The sequence below is a fragment of the Monodon monoceros genome, unplaced genomic scaffold, assembly GCF_005190385.1.
Source record: "Monodon monoceros isolate NGI ecotype Baffin Bay Population unplaced genomic scaffold, NGI_Narwhal_1 Super_Scaffold_10, whole genome shotgun sequence".
In the NCBI taxonomy this organism is placed as follows: domain Eukaryota; kingdom Metazoa; phylum Chordata; class Mammalia; order Artiodactyla; family Monodontidae; genus Monodon; species Monodon monoceros.
The window spans coordinates 55,117,825-55,141,091 of NW_021703766.1; the positions used below are offsets into that span (position 1 = coordinate 55,117,825).

Sequence of the window (23,267 nt, forward strand, 5' to 3'; positions counted from 1 at the left end):
GAGACTGGTGGGCCAGAGTGGCCTCCGTGGGAGCAGAAGCCAGTCTGGGAGTGCTATCCTCCAGGAGTCACACAGGACCCGTGGCCCAACCACCCTTTAGGTGAGGTTCTGGTGGAAATCCCGCAGGGCATGTCTCTAGGGTCAGGGGAAGGAGTGACCAAGCCAAGTCATGGTAGGACAAGGCAGAAACTCTGGTGATACCACTACAAGTAATGGCCTTCCAGAGCAGGCAGTGTCTCTGGTGATGACATCACAACACTGGGGCAGAGCCTCAGCTGGGGCAGGGCCACTGCCAACAATCCACAGATGGACTGTCATCTGTGGCAGAGACCTCTCCGCCGGGGCAGCCTCCCCAGTGAGGACACCCCTAGATGACACCTCAGGACAGGGCACTTTCTCTGGTGACCCCTCCCAGGATAGTCATAGACTCTGGGTGTGCCCTGCCGTTCCGGGACTTGGCAGCAGCAGTGGAGGTGTCTCACGGCGTATGTAATCTCGGAGCAGGCAGAGTCTGGTTGTGACATTGCAGAAGGGGCCTCGTCTTGGAGATGTCCCCAGAGTGGGCTGCCATCTCTGCTGATGACATCACGGAAAAGGCACAGTCCCTCTGATGACATCATAGGGCAAGGCACCTTCTCTGGCGATGGCATCACAGGAGGGAAGCAGAGTCCCTGTGATGATGTCATAGAAAGGAGGCCTTATGTCTAGTGAGGACACAGCTGGTGAGGCTCTTTCCCCTGTGATGTGTCCCAGGAAGATGGCTTTGTCTGTAGTGGTGACTTCAAAGACAAAGGCATCTTCTTTGGAAGAAAATATTTTCCTGGTGATGATGATGTCAAAAGAGGCCTTTTGGTGCCAGAGATGACATCATAAGGATGAGATTTATCTATGCAGTGACATCATAGGAAGGACTCTTTGTCTCTAGGGATGATGTCATAGGACAAGGCATTGTTCCTCTTATGACATCACAGGAGGGAGCTTTGTGATGACACCATGGAGCATAGATGCCTCTAGTGATGACCTTAAGGGTGGGCCTTTTCCTCTGTGATGACCTCATGGGAAGGAGGTTTTGTCCCTGTGGTGAACAAAGACATTTTCGCTAGTGATGACCTCACATACAGGCCTCTTCCTCTGTGATGACGTCATGGGAAGGAGGTCCTGCCTCAAACTGTGACATAGGAGGAGGGGTCTCATCTGACATGACATCGCAGAAGGAAGCTTTGTGTCAGGTGATGATTTCATCCAAAACAGTGTCCTTGGAGGCAGCCCTCCCGGCCACCGCAGATCTGGTCCCAGGCCCCTGGTGTGTGTTGGGGGATGCAGGCCGGGATGGGGGCCCCAGGCTGCAGCCCCCAAGCCCCTGGCCCGACCTCAGACAGTCAGACAGTCACCTCATTCTTGCTGGCAGTGCGGAGGTGTTGGGGCAGGTGATGGCCGGGGATGAACTGCAGCTGCTCCAGCGTGCCCTGGCGCTGGAAGGGCGGCCTGCGAGACAGCGTGCCCCCACCTCCGCCGGTGTCTGACATCCAGGCGGGCTGCGGCGAGCCGTGCAGGCCGTGGTGGTGGTGGTGCGCGTGCAGGCCGGGCGGCGGGGGCAGCCCGTGCAGCGGTGTAGGGGGCCCCCCGGGCCCCAGCAGCAGGTTGGAGTGGGAGGCGGCCAGGCTGGCGCGGGCGGCGGGCTCGGGGGGCAGCACGGGGCTGCGGGGGGGTGACAGCAAGTGCTCGCGGCTCTGGCGCAGGGCCTCGGGGGACGACAGGAGCAGGTGCTCCTGTGATACGAGGCGCGCGCGTGGCAGTGTGAACTCATAGCGTGCCCGGCCCCCGTCGCCCAGCAGGTGCTCCTGGGACATGACGCGTCGTGGGTTGGGCGCGGGCGCCAGGCCCAGCTCCTCGGGGCCACCCCAGCCTTCCATGCGATAGCCGCCCCCTGTGCCAGGTCGCCGCAGCGCATGCAGGGGCAGTGTCCCGCGAGGCATCTCTGCCAGGTGCCGGCGCTTCAGGTAGGCCTCGTCCAGGTCCTTCTCGGCTGGGGGAGAAGGGAAGAAACCACAGAGGTGGGTCCTCAGCCAGCCCAGAATGTGCTCCCTTCCCTAGGGCACCCCCCACCCCAGGAAGACCCCAGACATTACCTGGAACTTCCTGGTCATTAGCCTGGGCAGGGGCACAATTTTAACCAGTCAGAACAGTCAAGCTAGCAGAATGCAGATTCCCAGGCCCAGCTTGCAATGCTGCGATTGTAGATGGGGGGGACCTTTTTTTTTTTCTTTAATTGCCTGGGAACATCCCTTCTTTTGGGAGTAGAACCCAACTCTTGCTTTTGAGGAACCACTTTCCCTTCCCTTTCATCCTGTAGCACGTATTTTTCAAACTTGGAGATTCGACCCATTCATGGGTTGAAAAGTCAGTTTTGTGGGTAGGGACCAGCATTTGGCAAAATGAAATAGAATAGAAAATTATCAGAAAGTGTCCCATAATAAGAGAATAAGGGTGAATACCATTCACAAAATTTTTATTTCAGTTGTGTGTGTTATTGATATATTAACGGATAAAGTGACATGATATCTGGGATTTGTTTTGAAATAATCCACCAAAAGATGGGGTGGAGGGAGGAGAGATTAACAAAATGTTGCCCATTGTTAAAGCTGGGTGAAAGGAACATGGGGCTCATTTTACAATTCCTCTACTCTCGAGTGTGTTTGAAAATGTCCATAATAACAAGTTTCAAAACTTTACTGTAATTTAAAAATGTGCCAGTGTATGTGGGTCTCATGGGACACAATATAAAAATCCTTTCTTACTGTGGATCTCCGTTTAAAATGTTTGAAGGCTACTCCACTACCAGGGATCTGCCACTGACCCAGAAATGTCCAATCAGAGTCACAGTGATTGGTTTTGGGACAAGCATGTGACCCTTTTTGGCCAGTGGGATCCAGGCTTGGGAATTTTGCTGGAATCATTGGGAGAGACTCTTCTGGTAGAAGTGCCCTGAAAATTCTCAGGACAGTCTTTGCCATCACAAGGGGAGATTCTATCTGAAAATGAAGCCAGCCCACTGTTCAGCAGAGCTGAGAGATGTAGAATCCTGAAGACAGCTTTTGAGCACCTGGGTTCAGCCACACCTGAAGCTTGTGGCACACAGACTTTCTGTTATCAAGCCAGCATAGTCACCTTTTTTTTTTTAAGTTGTATTTCTGTTCATTGCAAATACAAGTCCTGATGAATGCAATAGATTTTGGGGAGAGGACCATGGGTTTGCATTTTTAAAAAGCACCCCAAGTCATTGTGATACAAAATTACCTCAGGTAATTCTGGAACAAACTTGGAGAAAAATCTAAGGCAGGGGCGGGGTATCTAAAGCTTTAGAAGGCTATCGGGTCACTGTCCATTGTCCTGAACCCAGGCCCTGACCCTGCCCCATCGCCCAGGTAGCTCCCCTTCCCGGGACTCACCCAGCCTCTTGAGGGAGGAGTAGCGGTTGAGTTCAGATTTCACAGCGGCCTCGTAGGACGGGGGCAGATGCGAGAGGTTGTGGAAGGACCGAGAGCAGGACAGCGTGGAGTAGTGCAAGGAGGGGCTGGGCGGCGGAATGGCCCGCCAGTCTGGGGCAGAGGGGCATGGCCGGGGTCAGTCCAGGCCCTCCTCCCTCAGACCCAGCAGTTCTGGCCCCCAGCCCCCTTAGAGCATTAGAAATCTGGAATCCCAGCCCCTCAGAGCTGCAGCAGTCCAAGCTCCCTGTGCTCACTCCCCCCAACCCTCGGGTGCTCTTTGCTGGGGAAGGAGGAGGAGGAGGGGCAACTGGCGTTTGCTCAGCACTCGTTGTGTGCCCCGCCCCAGGCTAGAAGGGACGCACTCCATGCAGCTTCCCGCAGACCACTTCTGGCATAGAAATGAGGAAACTGAGCCTCACTGGGTTACCTGGCTGGACTGTGCGGACAGGCTCCCAGGGTCTCACACCTGCCCTATGCTGGGCACCTGGCTCCGGCTCAATACAAGGGTGGGAAGGGAAGGAGCCCTGCCCTCCCCGCAGCCCCGCCCTGGTCCATACCCAGAGTGGCAGCGTGGTGTTTGGGGCTGTTGACGTTGAGGTGCAGGTAGTTGTGGTGCAGATTATCTGTGGGGACCAAGAGGGGAGGTGGCATCACTGCCATTGCCTGCTCCCAGCTGGCACCGCTGTCCTGGTCTTGTGGAAGGATCCCCACCCATGTCCACTTGGTCCCCAGCTCTGGTCCCTCCTGCCTACTGAATCTTTGCCCTGACTTGCTTCTCCCTCCTGGATCATCAAACCAGCCTTCTGGCCAAATGGCCAGCCCATCTCCAAGATCAGCCCCACTGCAGTACTTCTGACATGTACACCTGCCCCTGTCCCTCTGCTGCTCGAAACTCTTCCCATGTCTCACCATCACCCATGGGACACAGTCTAAGCTGGGGATGGCGTTTGAGGCCTGTGTGACTTGTCCCCAACAGACATCTGCAGCCTCATCTCCCATCCCTCCTCTCAAGCCATACTTCTCTCTGATGCCCAAATGGTCCAGCTCAGTTCTGCCACAGGGCCTCTGCACATGCTGTCATGCTGTTCTCTCGGCCTTGAATCCCTTCCTCTCCTTTGCCTGAAGACCTCCTACTCACCCCTCAAGATCCAGGTCAAATGTTTCTTCCTTATCACTACTATTCAAACCCATCTCCTCCCCTCCGTTCCTGATCCCAGATCAAGCCTTGTCCTTTACTGCCTGGATCATCATGCAGGCCTCCTCTGGAGCCTTCTTCCTCTCATCGATCTTCCTTCATATGGGTTCCAGAGACATAGTTCTTCCACCCACTTCTGACTTTGCTTCTCCCTTGCTCTAAACTCCTCCATGGCTCCCCATTGCCCTCAGGACAAGGGCAGAGCCACTCAGCTCAGCCTGGTACTCAAGGCCCTTCCTGAGGTATCTGCCCACCCTCTCCTCAGCCTCAGCTCTGGCCACCTCACAAGCTGTGCTCCAGCCACTCAGAGATCCCCCTGCCCAAGAAACTCCCCTCACCCTCCTGGCCACTGCTCAAACATCATGTTCTGAGGGAACTCCTCCCCCTCACACCAAATGAGACCCTTTTCAAACCCTCTTCCAGCTACCTGGACTTCCCCACTGATGCACTCATCATAAACTATAAGAATAACAATAATATGAAGACAGTACTGTTATGATTCTCATTTTATGGATGAGGAAACTGAGGCCCAGAGAAGCGAAGTCACTTGCCCTAGGTCACAGTGGTAGAGCCAGGATTTGAATCCAGGCGTCTGGCTCCCAACAAATTATAATTCAGTTACTGAGTGAGTCCTTGTGTGTCACTGGCTGTTGGGTGGTCTGACATGAGTTTCTCAAGTGCAGGGGTTGAGAATGTCTAAATCTAAATCATCCATCGTAGCACCCAGGGTTCCCACCCAGGGTGCCCACAGGAGGTCAGGGAGGAGGTCTGGCTCACTGCAAAGTCCAGTGCATTGCCCAAAACAGGTGTCGGCCATAACGGTTCAGGGAAGGCAGAGACAGCAGGCTGTGGCTAGGGGCAGGGCCGGGGCAATGGGAGATGGAGCCATCCGTGGAGGGCGGAGCTACAGGGATGAGGGGTGGGGGCAGATGCAGAGGCAGCAGAGGCGGCAGCCGAAGCCCCACTTCTCACTCACCGAGATTGGAGGGCTTCACGGTGTTGTAGAGGTTCTTGGGCGTCCTCGGGGGCATGCTGTCGGGACCCCCGACCCCCGGGGTTAGGGAGCTGCTTCGTGCCCGGTCCGGGCGGGTCCCAGGCCCCGCCTGATGCCTCAGAATGTCCACCAGAGCCCTAGAAGTGGCAGAGGGATGGTCAGTGGCCTGGGGACTGGGGCTGGGGGTGGGGAGAGGGAGGGCGCAGGCCTCTTTCCCCTCTCCGTTCTCACCTTTGGGTGTATCCGTTAGCTCAGCTCGGCTTCTAGCCTTTGGCCACGCCCCTTGCTAATATCAATCTGAGCACCGCCTGCCCCAAGGTCCCTCGGACCACACTTCCTGCTTGAAGCGCCCCTTCCCCTATTTATTTGGACCCTACCCCTTCTGCGGTCCCTCCCACATCGTCCTCTCTGTGGCCCTGCCCCACCCTGAACCTGGGACCTCACTCCTGTTCCTTTTGCTGCCTTCCCCATGGCAATAAAGGGTGCTATGTGGACCCCAAACCTTAGAATCACCCTTGACTCTTCTTTTTCTTTCCTGCATGGCCCTTAGCAATCCTGTGGATTCGCCCTCCAAAATGTATCCCAACTCGGAGTGCTTGTCACCACCTCTGCTTCTACCAGCCCCATCTCTCACCATTATTGCCACAGTCTCCAATTGGTCTCCCCATTTCTGCCCTTATCCCTTGCAGTTTCACACACACAGCCCAGGGATCAGATGGTGACACACGGAGCTCAGGGCTCCCCCATCACACTTAGGATAAACCTGGCCTCTGCCTACTTCTGTCCACCTCCTCCTCACCCACTGCACTCCAGCTGCATGGGCCGCTTCGCTGTCCTGCAAACACTCCACCTTAGGGCCATTGCACTTATGGCTTCCTCTCTGCCTGGAATGCCCTTCCCACAGATATCTGCTTGGTTCTCTCTTTTCCTTCAAGTCTCTGCTCAGAGAGGCCTTTCCTGACCACTTCGTGTAAAACAACACTGTCCCTCCCATTCACAACTCGTTATGCTACTTTATTTTTTTCACAGCAGTTATCAGGATCTAAAAGTATATTGCACATGTGTTTCCTTGCTTACTGTCTTAATGATAACGGTAGCCAGCATTTACTGAGGGCTTACCAGGTACCAGGACTCAACATGAATTAACCCAGGTAATCTTCATTACAGTCTGAATAGGTGGGGAACAATTATTAGGCCCATTGTACAGACGAGGAAACTGAGGCATAGAGAGGTTTAAGCAAATTCCCCAGGGTCACACAGCCCGCAGGCAGCTGACCTGGGATTGGAAACCAGGTTTACTCCTCAGTGCAGGGACTTTGTTTTGTTCACTGCTGTGTTCCCAGCTCCTGGCTCACAGAAAGTGCTCAAGAAATATTTGTTGAATGAATGAAGTCCCGAGCCTACCCGGTCACTCCATAGACTGCCACTTAAGTCACATATATTCTCATGTCCCGCCCATCTCTCCAGGCATTGGCTTCTGCGCTCCTGGTGGCTGCCTCAGTGTCTGGCCATACTCCCTGCACCCTGCCGCCCCACCCCCCACCGGCCCCACTCCCTGATGGCTCCACCTCCCGTGGCCCCGCCCCCGCCCCCAGGTTTCCCACCCTCCGGCCCCAGAGCACACACACCTGGGTACATTGATCTCCCGGTGCGCCCTGGGCGCACGGGACGCCTTGCTGAAGGCCACTTTGGCGCCGACGCCCACGGCCAGGGCGAAGCTGATGACCCCGCACACCACGTAGGCCGTGCTGCCCCCTGGGCCCTCGCCCCCACGCCCCCCGGCGCCACCCGCCCGGCCCCCTTCCATCCACCCGGCCTGGCCGGGCCCGAGTCCCCCGCCCGCACCCCCGGCGCCCCCGGCGCCCCCGGCCAGTGGCGGCGGCGTGGTGGCCCAGCGCGGCGTGTCGTAGTTGGAGCAGGAGGCCTGCGCCAGGCGCATGTGGCGGTGCTCGCAGCAGAAGCGGTAGTGGCAGGTGCCGCAGCAGAAGCGGTAGGAGCCAGTGCTGCAGTTGAAGGTGGCGTCGTACTGGCCCATGACATCGTAGTAGCCGTGGCAGAGCTCGGCAGGAGGGGGCGCCCGTGCCGCCGCGCCGGCCGAACTCGGGGTGCTGGTCCTGGTTCCGTTGGCCCCTGGGCCCGCCACGCCCCCGCCGCCGGTCAGCGCCCCGGTCAGGCGCCGCAGGTGCGCCAGCAGGGCGGGCAGCGGGCCCGGGGGTTCGGTGCTTGTGGCGTTGGACGGGCGCGCCCCAGCCTGGCCGGTAGTCGAGGCCAGGAGCAGGAGGGTCCCGAGGAGCAGGAGGGCCGGCATGGGGCAGCCAGGCTGCGGGGAGAACCGAGGCTGGAACGGCGGGCGGGAGAAAGATGGCCAGAGGTGGAGAAATGTGGAGATGGGGGCCGGAGATGATGAGGAAGGCAGGCCAAAGGAAGGTAGAAGGACAGAGAGGCACAAACCAAGAAACAGAAAAGATGGAGGGGACATGTATGGACCCAAAGTTGGCAGCCCCACGGGACAGTGCACGGTGATGGGGGAGCAACAGGAGGATGTCCAGACACCGCGGAAGGAGAACAGAAACGATAATGGCAGAGAAAGATCAGAGTGAGTGATGAGTGGTGGAGGAAAGAATGGGAAAGTCGACAGTGGCATCGGGGGTGCGAAGAAATAAGAGAGGTGGACAGAAACCAGAGGAAAGATGTGATGGAGGGAGAAGAAACCATGGAGGCAGGTGAGGGAGAGAGGGCAGAGGGGAAAGCCAGAGGTGAGATGCAGGTGAGGGAGGGCAGAGGTGGGCAGAGTGGGGAGGAGGTTGGGATGGGTCAGTGGGGGACCAAGGGAGGCAATGCAGGGAGACGCATGGTGGGGTGGGCGAGATGGGAGGAGTCGGGGAGATGGGGAAGGAGAGAGAAAGAAGAGCAGATGGGGAGGAGAGAAGGAGAGAGAGAGACCGGAGTTGAGAACCTGAGTTTATAGACCAGGAGGTGGAAAGAGGGAGTGCAGGGTTTCTCACCCTGGGCGCTACTGTCATCTGGGCACAGAATGTACTTGCTTGTGGGGGCCCATCCTGTGCATTGTAGGGTGTTCAGCAGTATCTGCTGGATGCCAGGAGCATTCACATTCCCCCACATCGTGTTAACATAAGATGCCTCCAGGCATTGCCAAATATCCCCCCGGGGGGCACGTTTGCCCCCAGTTAGAACTGCTGCCTTAGACCCACGTGGCCCTCAGTTTCCCCAGTGCTTATTTCTCTCTTGTATTTACGTCTGATAATCAAGGGATCTTGAGCCTCAGTCTCTCTCTCTCTGTCTCTGTCTCTCTCTGTGGTCTGTCTCTCTCTCACGCACACACACACATCCATGCTCACAGTTTCAGGTCTGACGTGTCTCCTTGCACAGCTGGAGAGTCAGGGTAGTAGTGGTTCATCCCCCAACTCCACCATGTGCCAGGTGCCTGATACTGGATACACCTAAGTCCCCATGTGCCTCAGTTTCCCCATCTGTAAACCAGGGGTAAGGATGGCTATCACTGGGTGGTTGGAAAGACGAACCGATTTCATATGTGTAGAGAGTTTAGGGCAGTGCCTGGCCTAGCGCAGGTGCTATACTTATAGGAGGGTGAACAGGATGGGAGGGGCCAGATGGGACAGGTCCACCCAGCTGTTTTGTATGGCAACAGGCTGGCAGGAGGGGTTCCTTCAGCAGTGTTTACCGAGGCTGGGGATGCAGCAGTAGATGAACCACAGGATTCCTCCTCTGTCTTTATGGGGTTTGCCTTCTGGTGAGGGGAAAAAGCCAGTATGCAGACACAAATTAATGGGATGCACGTTGAAAACTGTTATGAAGAAACACTAAGACATTATGGAGGCCATGAAGAAATAAAAGCAGTGCAAGGAAGTGGGAGAGAGGGTGGGTGGGTGGGACTAGTTTAATAAATGTCGTTTGGTATTATTTTTATCCTTTATTCCTTCCCATTGAGTGCACATGTATCTAGGGACCACACCATTATGAAAAACTGCTGGGGCCTGGGATGGGGAGAGGGCTATGGGAGGCTGCACCTGGGGCCTCAACGTTCCCTTTTAGCTCTGCTCCGGCCCCTCCCCTGAGCTCACCGCCAGACTGCCTGCTGGATGCCTCCACTTGGTGTTTAACGGGCATCTTAGAAGTGCCTTGGCCCACACTCTGGAAAGCAGATTGGCAGTTCCTTAAAAGTTAAACATAGGGTTACCACATGACCCAGCAGTTCCACTCCTAGGCATATGCCCCAAAGAATTGAAAAACATGTTAACACAAAAACACAAATGTTCTTAGCAGCATGATTTACAACAGCCCCAGACTGGAGACCACCCAAATGTCCATCGGTTGATGAATGGGTAAACAAAATGTGGTCTATCCATTCAATGGAATACTATTCAGCCATAAAAAGGGACGAAGCACCAATACATTCTACATCATGAAGAACCTCAAAAACATTAAGAGAGAAAAGCCAGACACAAAAAGTCACATATTGTATGATTCCATTTATATGAAATGTCTGCAACAGTCAAATCCACGTAGACAAAAGCCGATAAGTGGTCGCCTGGAGCTGGGGGCAGGAGGGAATGGGGAGTGACTGCTTAATGGGGGCAGGGCTTCCTTTCAGGGTGAAGGAAATATTCTGGAACTAAATAGTGGTGGTAGTCACACAACACTGTGAATATATTAAATGCCACTGAACTGTACACTTAAAATGGTTAAAACGCTAAATTTTATGTTATGTGTATTTTACCACAGTTAAGAAACAAAAACCAACCAACAAAGGTCAGGTGATGTCGCAGTGCCCAAGCAATGGTGCTAGGCTTTGAACTCAGGGCACCACCACCCACAGCACATGGATGCATTATCCCACAGAGAAACATGGGTTGTCATGCACACAGACACACCACTTCTGAGAGTGACACGTGTGTGGCGATGTGGATTCCTTCATTCATACGAGGGCTGCCACATATGGTTGGGCAGGTTGTGTACTGCACAAGAGGGTCTGGCTGAGAGGCTGGAATCCAGCCGCGCTCTCCTTCCTAAGAATGCATCTGGTGGGGCTGCATCCATCTGTGGGAAGGGGTACCTTTTCAAACACACGCAAGGGTACCATCTGTCTGCTAAATCATAGATGCTAGGGAGCTGCATTGGGCTGGGGGAACCTTTGTCTCATCTGCCCCACAGGGGTAGCAGTTTGCCCTCTCAGTCCCTGTGCTGTGCCAAGCCTCTGGCTGGGCTCCATGGACAGAATTTCTCCCTCTGCTAACAGAGTCCCATTGTCCCTTCCAACTTCACACACATGCACAGAGCCAGGGAAACGAAACTCTTGGCCATTGACAACTCTGGGGAGTGAGGCAGGAGGAGCAGCAGCCTACATCCCCTCCGACCCAGCAACACACACACACACACACACACACACACACACACACACACACACACGCACAGCCCCTCGACCAGTGGGCGTCCTGTAGCCTCCTGTCCCTGCCTCACACCTCCTGATGCAGGGCAGCACCTCCAGGTGGGGAGGAGACACACTGCAGACACAGCAGCTGGTCCACACCACAAGGATACAGAGGACCAGTTCTTCCTCTACCTCACACAAAAGTATACACAGACACACAACAGAGCTTATATACGCACAGTGACACAGAGCACAGGACACCCACACAGTGTCCCAGACACAACACGCAAGGACACCCAATGTCATCCTGGCGGCACACCTGAGCCTCCCTCCTCCCCAAACACACAATACAGCTCCATGTGGACACACAACCATGCATTTCTGGGCATTCCCACCCACAGCACACAAGAGTCAGACACAATCTCAGACACCTTGACACACTGGGACCACACACAGGTCCAGAACATGGCCAGGGACCTGCCCCAGCCAGCTGCACGTGGGCACGCGGTGGCACACATCACAGCCCACAGTCACGCAACCTCGTAGGCACACACACCAGTGAGAACCCAGTGGTGGAGAGTCTGGAAGCAGGCATGTGGCCCTCCACCAGACACACCCAGACAGCCCCCCAGCACACACCGGAAGGCACACTCCTCCTTCACAGCTGGAGAGGAATGCCCCCCAAACCCCGATCTCCCTCCCCACACCACACACACCTAGCAGCTCGGGGCCAGAACCCAGCACCCCAGCCCAGGACCTGAGAGACAGAGATGTGAGGACAGAGATCAGGGGAGCCAGTGTGAGGAGGGGTCCCAGAGCAGGCCCCACTCGGTCCTGAGCTCCCAGAGAAGTCCCTCCCCCACCCGCTCCCCTGCAAGCGCTGTGCCTCACAGCCCCCCCACCCCCCCTCTCCTGACCCTGCCAGCTGGGCTCTGGGGGCAAGGACTGCCTTCTGAGATGCCTGGCAGCAGAGAATGAGAGAACAGGGCGCGGGGGGGCAGGGGGAGAGAGCCCTCGGGGTGGGGGTAGAGGCCCAGAGACAAGGACAGAGACCCAGGGAGAGGGGAACAGAGACTCAGGGAGAGGGAGACAGAGACCCAGAGAGAGAGGGACAGAGACCCGGCGAAAAAGGGGGACAGAGGCCCAGAGAGAGAGGAACAGAGATGACGAGAAGGGAGTACAGATAGCCAAAGAAAAGAGGACAGAGCCCTGGGAGGGCAGAGACCCAGAGGGCGAGCAGTGATGGGGTGGGGGTGGGGCAAAGACCCAGAGGACTGGGGATCAGAGATTGAAGGACAGAGAGAGAGAGAGAGCTCGAAAGAGAGAACCAGAGGAGGATAGAGACCCGCAGAGGGGAGGAGACCCAGAAAAAGCCAGAAGCCCTGACCTCAAGCAACTGGGTGCTGGAGAGGGGTCCGCAGGTGGCAGCGGGGTGGGGCTGAGGGTGGGCGGTGTCCGAGTGCAAAGGGACGGCCTCCTAGGAATATCTGGGGTTGATGGTGGGTTTGAGTTAGGCATGTGGAAGAAGGCGGCATCTGGGTTCCGGAGGAGGCGGACCCGGCGGACCCGGCTGGAGCGGGAAAGCGGAGGGAGAAGGGGAGGGGTCTGGATGCGGGGGCGGGGATCCCAGTTCCGGGCGGGGGAGGCAGGGTGGAGGGATCCAGCGCCGCCTCCGGCTCGCCACCTGGGAGGTGGGAGGTGGGATTGAGGGAGAGATGCGGACCCTCCCCACGCACTCCCAGCGGCCCGCCCAGGTCCCTAGGCCTTCCTGTCTCTTATGTCTCTGTCTCTGGGAGTCTCTGCGTCTCCGTGTCCTTACCTCCTCCCGGGACGTCGCCTCCCACCGCCTCTCCCTCAGCCTGCCGGCGGATCTCTCATCTCTATCGGGAGGTGCCCTGGGTCGCGCGGTCTCTCTGAGCCTGTCTCTCTCTACGTGTCTCATCGCATCTCTGCATCTTTCAGTCTCTGTCCCAAGTCTCCTCTGTGTGCCAACATTTTCTCCTTCCCTCTGCCCAGTCTCTGCCTCTCTACATCCTGTGTCTTCCCCGTTTCCACATCCCCATCTCTCGCTACCTCTTTGACTCCGTGTCTCTGTCTCTTTCCTAGAGAGATTTCCTACAAATCTCTGTCCCTCTGAGTGTCTCTGTGTCTCCCCCCGACCGCGGACCACCAGTCTCCCTCCCCGGGCCCCCCACTCTCGCTCAGGCTCAGGTTGGAGGGGCGGGGTGGGGGGGGCGCTGCGGCGGGAGCTGTGTGTTCCCAGCGCAAAATAGACTCCTGTTGCCATGGCGACGCGAGCGCGGCCTCGGAGACGCGAAGCTTCAGGCTGGGGGGTGAGGAGGGGGGGACACCTGGATCCGAAAGGCGGGGGCCGGGGGCGCCGGCGCCCGGTCCCAGGGACTCCTGGAGGAGGGGGGAGGCAAGGACTCCTAGATCCCTGCGGAGAGAGGGGGTGCTGGGCGCTCTGACCGCGGGGTCCGGTGACCGGGACTTCTGGGAGGGGTCTGGGATCCAGGGGCGGGGGGGGCTCTGTTTCCCCAATGCGGGGCGGTCTGGCTGAGAGCTCTGATGCCTGGGTCCCTGGGGGACTCAGATTGCCTTCTTGGGCACCCAAGGATGCGGTGGGGGCGGGGGGAGGACTAAGACTCTGAAGGGGCTGAGGGGCCCTGACTGGGGGGTCCGTAGAGTCCCAACTCCCAGATTTCCAAGGGGGCTGCAGAATTCTGGGAGCCCCTATGTGGATCCCCGGGCTCCTGCGTCTTAGGGGAGCAGGGACCACTCAGATGAAGCTGTCTGTCCTTCCCATCCATTCATCCATTCATCCGCATGCCTGTCTCTTCCTTCCTCCCCGTCCCCAAGTCCCTCGTGCCTCAGTTTCCCCCTCCGCACCGGGGTGCGGTCACGCTCACCTCACTTTCCGGATGCGGGACCCTGGGGGAGTCGGGGGTGGTGGCGACGTGGGGGGCCGGCCAGGGGAGGCAGAGCCAGCGCGTGTCTGCGAGCCAACCCGGCTGGGCGTGCGCGCGCTGATGGGGGGGGGCGACCGGCAGCGAGTTGGGCGACCCCGGGCCGGCAGTTCTTTTCCGTGCAGATGCGCGCCGGCTTCGGTGCAGATGTGACAGTGGCCAGCCCTCGCCTTTGCCTCGCGCCGGCTTGGAGTTGAGAAGAGGCACCTACCCCTCCCCACCAGCTGGGGACCCCTCTTCCGCCACCGCCCGCAGCCCCCAGTCGCCCCCGGGATACCCCCCAAACCCAAGAATGGTTCAGTCCACAGTCACATCAATGTTTATTCTCTGAGACCGGGTCCCACACAGCCTGTGACACTCCCTCTCCCTCCCCTTGCCGCCCCTTGAAGCGACCGGGGGGGGGGGGGGGGGCCGAGCCCCACCTCCAGCTCGGCTCAGCCAACCCCCGCCCAGTTTCCAGGAGTCTCATTTGCATTTCCGGGAGCTGCCGTCCAATGGAAAAGCGGCACCCACATCCCCTGCTGAGGGGGCGGTACCCCCGGTGGACTGCACCACTCTTGGGATCCAAGAATGGGGGGGAAAGCGCTTCTGCCAAGGTCCCAGGGACGAGAAGGTGGTCGGTCTCCCCTCAAGGCAGGGTAGGGAGTTCAGCGGAAGAGGGGGTTCTGGCCATGGAAGAGGCCAAGCAGCCCGCTGTCTGGGGCGGGCTCCTTGATGATCTTCTGGATCTGTAGGGTAGGGGTAGGGAGTCAGGAAGCGTCAAGGGTTCTCATCCCCATGACAGATCCAAGGGATACTTCTCCATTTTCATCTCCCTCGCCCCCTTAGTAGCAACTGGCCAAACCCACCATTGCCTCTTCTCGAAACTTTTCTTGGGGCCTCCCTTTCACCATAGCCACCAGGGTTAGCACCTGATCATCTGCCATCTCGGTCCACCTTGCTGACTTGGACCACTAAGGGTGACCGACTCTTTCCTGGGGCTCCTTGTCTACACATGCTTCTTCTTAAGTAATCTCACCTCTCTTATTCCTCAACTCTCAAATCCAGCCCGCGCCTTGCCCCTCAACTCTGGACTCACTTATCCAGCTGCCTCTTAGATGCTGGTGGTCACCTGACCTCTCAACCTCATTGCCGCCACCTCCACCCCCATCAGTAGAGCTTGAGCAACTGCGCTCAAGCCAGATCCTCTCTCTGTGCTGCCTTTTCACACCTTGCACCCATCAGCAATCCCTGTCATGCTAACCTGCAGAGATTAAAAAATGAAAATAAGCAAAGCCTGTATCCCCGCCGCTGCCTCCACCCTGGTTTCCCCCCTTCCTACCACATATCCATTAGCCACCTGGCACTACACATAGATCTGACAGTGTCCAGCCCCCCTGTGCAAACCCCCATGGCTGCCCCTCCCAACCCCCACCAAAATCTTTGGGAAGACTCGGCTCCGGCTCCTCCCTGCCTCCCCTCCTCCCACACTCAGCCTGCACTCACCGTGCCCCGCTACTGTTCCTTGAATAAGTCACGTTCAGCCCCATGTCCAGGCCTTTGCCCTAGCTGTCCCCTCCGCCAGGACCACTTTCTGGATGACTGGCTGCTCCTGCACTTTCAGGTCTCCACTGTAAGGCCACCCCCCAGGAGGGGCCTCCCAGCTGCCAGCCCCCATCTTATTTCTCACACATTCTACATGTTCCCTCCCCAGCTCCAGGCCACAATGCGAAACTGAATACGGACTGTCTTTTGCTATTGCCCCTGGACCTGCCACAGTGGCTGGCACATAGTAGGTGCTCAATAAATGCTCAACAGAACTAAGAGGAGGGGAAGGGGCAGACCTCAGAGGGCTGGGAATCTCAAGTTCGGGCATGTCCCGTTATCCTAAGGGCCAAGCAGTGGCCCTTAGTGGTGTGAAGCAGTGGGGACTACCTGGTCAGACCTGGGTACTAGGAAGGCCACTCGGGTGGTGGGTGTGGAGGCTGGACCTCAGTGCCATAGACTGGAGAAGAGGGTGGCGGGAAAGGGTCAAGGGGCTCCCGTCTACAGGGCCCCTGCTGGACTGTTCTCTCCCGTCTGCCTGGCTCCCTCCCATCTCTACCTCACTCTAAAATCACCTTCTTCCGGGAGGCCTCTGGACCACCTTAGGCAACCCCTCCTCTGCACACCTGGCCCCCTCCCCTGCTTTATCTCTCTCTACAGTCCTCGTGGCCAGACAGCTTCTCCTTTCATTGATTTATGGTGTTGACCTGCAGTTTCCCCCCCACTAGAACTTCGCGCCCCTGGAGGCGGCAGCCTTCTGTGTTCCCGGATGTATCCTGTGACTATGTGGTGGGTGCTGAAAAGATATTTCCCGTTTGCACAGGAGATGGGGGAGGTCAGAGTGTGGGGCGTGGGGGTCAGTACCTCCTTGAACCGGGGGTGGGTGGCATCACCCACGAGCTGCAGAATGAGCCCTTCGCTGGTGGAGAGGAAGGCGCCGCTCTGGCGCATCCGGGACAGCGCCACCAGCCGGTCCACCTGGCTGCGGGGGGGGCGGGGGGTGCATGTGTGCATGCGGTGTCAGTGCCTTGGTCTGGACACCCAGACACCTGGCAAACCCGGCAGGGATCCCACCCCCTGGTTCTTCCTGGGTGCTCCAAACCCATCCCACATGCACCCCACCCCTGAAGGGACCCTCTCACCTGCGGGAGGTGCAGGCGTCTACCACCACGTGGACCTGCAGCCCTTGGTCCAGGAGGTCCAGGGCTGTGTGCTAGGGGCAGAAAGAGGTAAGGGCTACCCCCAGACAAGAACAGGGATCCTGGGTGAGTGATTGGGGAACCAGGATGGGGATGAGGGAGGCTCGGATCAGGGCAGGAGGTCCCCAGATTGCAACGGGATCCTAGGCAGGATGGGAGCCCCAGGTAAAGAGAGGGGTCCTTAGTGAAGGTGAAAGTCCCAGGTCAGGAGGGGAGTCATGGGTCAGGAAGGGGAGGATAGAGAGTTCTGGGTCAGGAAAGACACCCTTTTTAGGTTGGGGAGGTCCCAGATGTGAATGGAGGTCCCCAAGGTTCAGCTGCGGTCTCACCAAGATGCAGGCTTGTGTCTCCAAGCCACAGAGGAGCACAGAGCGCAGCTGGGGCCGCGCGTCCAGCTCCTGCTGCACCGCGGGCACCATGCTGAAGCAGGTCTTGGACCATGGCTGCAGACCCTCAGCTCCCAGCTCGGGCACTGTGGGGCCCAGGCCTTGTGGGTACTGCTCAGTCAGCACAACTGGCACATCCAGGAGCTGGGCCACCTGGGTTGGGGTGAGGAGCAAAGGTCTGAGCCCAACGAAGGGGCTGGAGGCCCAACTCCTAGGTCTGAGGGAGGAGGGGCTGGGGCCCTGGACTGGTGGGTCTGCGGGAGGAGGGCTGTACCTTGAGCATGCGGGCAGCCACAGAGACGATCTGGGGGAAGAACAAGACATGGCGGAACTTCTCCTGCATGTCGCACAGGAAGAGGATGGATGATCCAGGGATGATGCGTCCCAGGCCGGGCCTCACAGCTGCCATGTCCTGGGGTGGGCAGAGGGGCTGAGGGAGTGGCATCAGGCAGGGAGAGGGCTTCTCTGCATGTCCAGGGTCCACATGCTTACACCCCAGGCTCCAACTGTGATCCTCCCCCGACCCCCAGGAGGAAACCGAGGTCTAAGTAGTGAAGTGTCCTGACTGAGGGCCCACTGCCCATAGCAGAGGGAGCAGGACTTGAGCCCCGAGGCAAAAAGAGCTGCATTCTCCCAGCGGCACCACCTCCCTCCTTCATGGCCTGGGGTCCCTCAAGTCTGACTGCCTCCTCTGAAAAGCAGTTTACCCGTGTGGAAAACTCACCAGCTGAACCCCCTTCCAGGTCTTAGAAAGAAAGGCTGGGGTACCTGTGGAGTGGAATATTACCCAGCCATAAAAAGGAATGAAGCAACGACACAGGCCGCAGCGCGGAGGCCCCTCACCGCGATGCTCAGTGAGAGAGGCCAGTCACAGAAGGCCACGTGCAGGAGTCCATTTACACAGAATGCCCCAAACCCAAAGCGGCTGCGTCCAGAGAGACAGGGAGAGGGTTGGTGGTGCTTCCACCTCAGGGCAGCGGGGGTGGGGTGGGGTGCAGGGGTGTGAGGAGTGACTGAAAAGGGGTACAGAGTTTCCGTCTGGGGAGATGGAAGTGTTCTGGAACTAGATAGTAGTGATGGTTGCCCAATATCATGAATATACTAAATGCCTCTTAATTGTACACTTTGAAATGGTCGAGATGGTAAAGTTTAGGTTACGTGTATTTTACCACAATTTTAAGAAAAAGAAAGAAGGGGACTTCCCTGGCAGTCCAGTGGTTAAGAATCTGTGCTTCCACTGCAGGGGGCATGGGTTCAATCACTGGTTGGGGAACTAAGATCCCGCATGCTGCGAGGTATGGCCAAAAAAAAAAGAGAGAAATATAAAAATTAAGAGGTGGGGGACTGGTAGAGCCACCTGGCCAGCAGCCCTTTTAAAGGGGAGGACACTGAAGCCCACGGGAGTCCATGAAGGCCAAGGTCCTGTGGGGACTAGAGGGGTGACTGCCCCTCCCTGCCCCCGTCAGAGTGAGCATCTGGGCCCTGGACACCCCAAGTCTCACATGTCTCAGCCCATGTACCCAGAGGCTTGTGTCCCTGGGTGCCTGAGTTGCTGCACAAATGGGAGTCCTGGCTTTTGTCTGCAGCTCCCTCTCTCTCTGCATGTTACTCACTTATTTGTTAATTTGTTTAGGAAACGGAGACCCTGTGGACCCAGTGGACCCAGTGGACCCAGTAGACCCAGTGGAGGGCAAGCCGGCTGACACTCACTCGGGGGAAGTTTCATTGCTGGCTGGTGAGTCCCCACAGGTGTCTATGATTATTCTTTAAACTGAACACATCTACCACTGAAAATGTTTTCTATGTGTGACATATCTAAAGTTTAAAAACTAGTGGATGGCTAAAATGGTGAATTTTATGCTGTGTGAATTTTGTCTCAAAAAACAAATGGAATGGAAACTCCCTCAAAAACAAAACCACACTGAATTAATTAATTGCATAATTACAACTGTGACCAGTGCTAGGATTGCTAGGGAATCTAATCCATCTTGGCAGAGTTCTGTCTGAGGAAGTGGAGAGAGAGGGAAAGAAAACAACCTTTTTGAAAACACAGAGCTGACCCTATTTCTCAGCTCTCCCCAGGGCCCCATGGCTTCTCTCTGTCCTCAGGACTACGATGTACCCTCCTCCCACAAGGCGCTGGACCCGGACCTTCCAGCCTCGGTGGCCAAGTCCCACTTCAGGGCCTTTGCCCAGGCAGCTCCCTCCACCTGGAGTGCTCTCCTCACTCCCATTCCCGGCTTAGCTCTCCACCGGACAGGAGGGACAGGGTCAGGTTGGGGCGGGGGCGCTGGAATGTCCGGAAGCCTGTGACAGTGACAGGAGTCTAGAGTGAGGCGGAGCTTCCCTTTGGGCTGTAGGACCGGGGACTGCAAGAACCCCTAGGGAGAACCATGTGCCCACATTTCTCAGAATTACAGATGCACAAACCCTGTGACCCAGAGAACTCACTCCTAATTATCCTAAGTATTTATCCTGCAGACATACCTGTGAAATGACACAAAGTGATTCATTACAGGACAAGGTTATTCATTATGGGCGTCTGCCCAGAGCAAAAGAATAGAAATAAATCCAACATCCACGGTTAGGGTACTGGTTACATAAGTTATGGTATATCCATACTTTGGAATTCTTTGCAGCCAGGAAGAATCACAAGGGAGATCTTTAAGTAACAACGTGGAAAAGTGTCCAAGAGATGTTAACAGTGAAGGAAAAAAAAAAAGCATAATAGTGTGTATAACAATGCTCCCATTTGTGCCAAAATGCAAGAAGAAAAAAAGTGTAGGTACTGTTCCAATCTATATCTGCTCTCTCTGGAAGGCACATAAGGAACAGGCTCTTTCTGCAGGGACAGGCCTCTGAGGGGCAGAGTGTGAAGGACATTTGATTTTCACTGTGTACTAGTCTGTTCCTTTTGAATTTTGGACAATGTGTAACAGGTTGTCTAGTCAGGAATAAATACAATACAGTAAAAGATTTACATAAGGCAAGAACTCAGCAAAACCAACCTGTGGCATTAAAGTTATGATAACAGTTATCCTTGGGCAGCAGTGTTGAAGGAGGGGGTGCAAGGGGGGTTTCTGGGGTGTGGGGGACGTTCGGCTTCTGGATTTGGATGCTGTTGACACCAGAGCGTTCTCTTTGTGAAGTTATTTGAGCTGTGTATCTGTGATTTCTGTTTTCCTACATATGTGATATACTTCCATAAAAAGTTTTCAAAATATACAATAAAATAGGGAAGCCTCGCTGGCCGCGGTGGGGCTGGACTGGAGGTGGAGGCCAGGGTGAAAGTGGGGACTGCGGTCCAGGTGGCCAAGGGTGAGGCCTGGGCTCCAGTTCAGGCAGCGGGGACAGAGCGGGGAGGGGGCAGCTGGGCCTGGCTGTGGTCGGAGGAGGAAGAAGGAAGATCCTCAGGTTGCCAGTGGTCCGAGGGTGGCAGGTTCCAGGGACTAACTGGGGATCTGGAGAGGGGAACTGATTTGGGGGAGAAGATGAAAATGTGTGTGTGTGTGTGGGGGTGAATGTGGGGAGGGGTCTCGGCTGGAGACAGAGTTGGCGGTACTCTGGGGAAGTGAGGAAAATTCAGAACGCAGCTCCGGGTGGAGGGAGCCCGAGGGCGGAGGAGGAGGAGCGGCCCCAGGTGGGCGGCAACCTGAGGAGCGAATGGGGCTGTTCAGATCCCCATGTGGCCTGGGGAACCCGGTTCTGCAGCCGAGACTAGCTGGCGGTGTGACCTTAGGCAAGTTTCAGCTCTGTCTGAGCCTCAGTTTCCTTCTTGAGGAAATGGGAGCCAAACCCACCCACCACGCAGGGGTGACGCGGAAACTTGGTAGAGAGGGCGGAAGCGGCCCGTGGAGAATTCGAGCCCCTGGCTAGCCAATTCTGGAGGGCCCAGGCAGGAGTCCTCCCCCGGCTGTCCTCCACCAGCAAGTGGGGGAGGTCTGTCCCCCCGCAGCACCAGAAGGGCCTTATCAGGAAGGCGCCGCGACGGGGCCCGGCCCGTCCGCCGCAGGTGAGGCCTGTAGTCACTTACCTCCCGCAGCCGGACTTCCGCCGCTCAGGCCCACCCGCGGGGCTCGCAGGCCTAGTAGATGTTTCCCAAAGCCCAGACACTTGGCCCGCCCCCGGCTCCGCCCTCGTCCCGCCCACCAGGGCTGAGCCGCCCAATAGGCACTCGTCTAGCTCTGCTCAGCCCCACCCCCCCGCTCCCAGCCAATCCGCAAGCGCCGCTACTTCTCCCTGGGGGGGGGGCTGCGTGTGGGCCAGACTGTCCTTCCTGAGAGCGTGATTAGCCCGTCAGGGGGCGGGAAAGCAGCCAGTCTGACCAATGGGGAGTCGTAACAGGTGTGAGTGGCGGGCTTAAGGCGGAGTGGCGCGGTGGGTACCGAGAACGCGGACTCCAGCTGGAGAAGTGGGTGGGTCGCTACCTGCCCGGCTGTGAAGTTCAGAACCCCGGGGCCGAGAGGGAGAGAAGGAGAGAGAGAGGGAGGGGCTGTGCCCAGGGCAGGGGAAGGCCTGGGGTTCGAACCCTTGCCCTTCTGTTTAGAGACAAACTTAGCAAAGAGATCCACGCATTTTCCTGGAAAGGGTTAAAGGCGCGAGGAAGCCAAGAAATCCCTCCCTCTCCCCGCACGTTCGTTCTCTGTGCCTCAGTTTCCCCATCTCACAGCACCTTCCTCCTACGGTGGTGTTCGTAATATTTAGACTGTGTTTGGAAATGGGGTTGAAAGAGATGGAGAGTGAACTTGCCATCAGGCTTGGAATAAAATCTAAGCTACCCCCACTTCATGGTGTGCCTTGGTCAGTCTCTCAACCTCACCTCTTACCACTCTCCCTCATCTCACTCCACTCCAGCCATGCTGGCCTCCTTTACTGTTCCCCCAACGTCCCACCTCAGGGCCTTTGCACGAGCTGGTTCCTCTGCCTGGAATCCCAGACTTTCGCAGTACCAGCTCCTTCTTGTCATTCAAGGCCCTCCCTGACCACCCTACATCAAGTAGTCACCTGATCAGGTCGCTGTTCTATTTTCTTCACAGCACTAATGCCAATCTGAAATTGGAAATTTATCTTGTGTTTAAAAAAATGTATGGATGTACTCATTTATTTTCAGTACCCCCGACTTTACCCCCCGCCATGAGAACTCCGCGAGGGCAGAGATGTTATCTGTTTTATTCACTGCTGAATCCTCTGCACCCAAACCTGGGCCTGGCACATAGTAGGCACTCAACAAATCTTTGGGAATAAATAAGACGACACCAGACACTAGGCAGAGGTGAACCAGGGTAAGAGGGAGCTGAAGGGACAGTTGCCAAGGAGGTGGGGTTGGGAAGAAAGAAGGGAGAAGGTGGGGGAGGGAGAGCGTGAAACCCCCCCCGAAGGGGCTGTGGTGGGGGCACTGGACCTGGGAGAAGACCCATGAGGCCGTGGTCAGAGGTGGGAGTCTGGGCTTGGTTCATATTCCCACAGGCTGCCAGGAGGGTAGTGGATGGGACAAGGGGCTCCTGGGGGGCCGGTGGCTGAAGAACTGTCATGGAGGGAGGGGCAGTCTGGTTTGTCTGGGAGCCTGGGCTGGGTTGTGATTGGGTGTCATGGGGAGCGGGTCCCCCAGCCTTCAGGGATCCTCTGAGAATGGCAGGCACAAGACACCTCTCACCTGCCCACCCAACCTCCCTCAGGAGCTGAGAGCTCATTCCCTCCCATCCCCCCAGGGCATGCAGGGTAGGGAGCAGGGGGTCATAGAAGTGTGGGTCCTGCCTCAGGTCTGCCTGGCCCAGCACACAGTGGGACAGGCCAGATGACGCTGAGGGACACTCTGGGGGGACCACAATGTCCTCAAAGAGGTCGTGGGTGGAGGCATCCAGGGCAGCGAGACTTAGGCTGGGGCCAGTGGGGGCCACATCACAGGCCACCCCCAGGAAGGGGGATGGAGGTGGTGGAGGTGGCCTTTGGGGTGGCGATCTCTGGGGAGGTGCCTCCTGGGACAGGATGGATATGGCCAGGCGCTGGGTGGCAGCTTCGATCTTGGCAAACTGCCTGCAGAGAGGGCCAGGCATTAGCTGGGTGACCACGAAGGACTCCCCTCCTATCTGCCATCCCAGGAGTGAT

The 23,267-nt window shown here is 57.1% G+C and overlaps 3 protein-coding genes across 4 annotated transcripts in view; 1 reads left to right on the forward strand and 2 right to left on the reverse strand.

The window, feature by feature from the left end:
• ZNF628 (zinc finger protein 628) overlaps positions 1–23,267 on the forward strand; it is a 61,511-nt gene that overhangs the window by 13,786 nt on the left and 24,458 nt on the right. The window contains exon 2 of the mRNA XM_029244303.1: positions 18,796–18,897. Coding sequence (XP_029100136.1) covers positions 18,796–18,897 — 102 coding nt within the window. The remainder of the gene's footprint in view (positions 1–18,795; positions 18,898–23,267) is intronic.
• On the reverse strand, positions 1,169–8,879 carry SHISA7 (shisa family member 7). Its single transcript, XM_029244600.1, has 4 exons — positions 7,306–8,879; positions 5,660–5,814; positions 3,450–3,599; positions 1,169–2,026 (listed from the first exon to the last, which is right to left on the reverse strand). Exons 1-4 carry the CDS (start codon positions 8,319–8,321, stop codon positions 1,380–1,382), a joined length of 1,968 nt encoding a protein of 655 aa, XP_029100433.1. The 5' UTR covers positions 8,322–8,879; the 3' UTR covers positions 1,169–1,379.
• On the reverse strand, positions 14,353–21,284 carry ISOC2 (isochorismatase domain containing 2). Of its 2 annotated transcripts, none has more exons than XM_029245395.1 (7): positions 21,196–21,284; positions 17,887–17,930; positions 17,437–17,574; positions 17,106–17,315; positions 16,720–16,790; positions 16,442–16,559; positions 14,353–14,781 (listed from the first exon to the last, which is right to left on the reverse strand). In XM_029245395.1, the coding sequence occupies exons 3-7, from the start codon at positions 17,569–17,571 to the stop codon at positions 14,701–14,703; spliced, it is 615 nt and encodes a 204-aa protein (XP_029101228.1). In that variant the 5' UTR covers positions 17,572–17,574; positions 17,887–17,930; positions 21,196–21,284; the 3' UTR covers positions 14,353–14,700. The 2 variants fall into 2 exon arrangements, with proteins under 2 accessions (XP_029101228.1, XP_029101238.1); XM_029245405.1 differs by having other exon boundaries at positions 17,437–17,592; positions 21,196–21,224.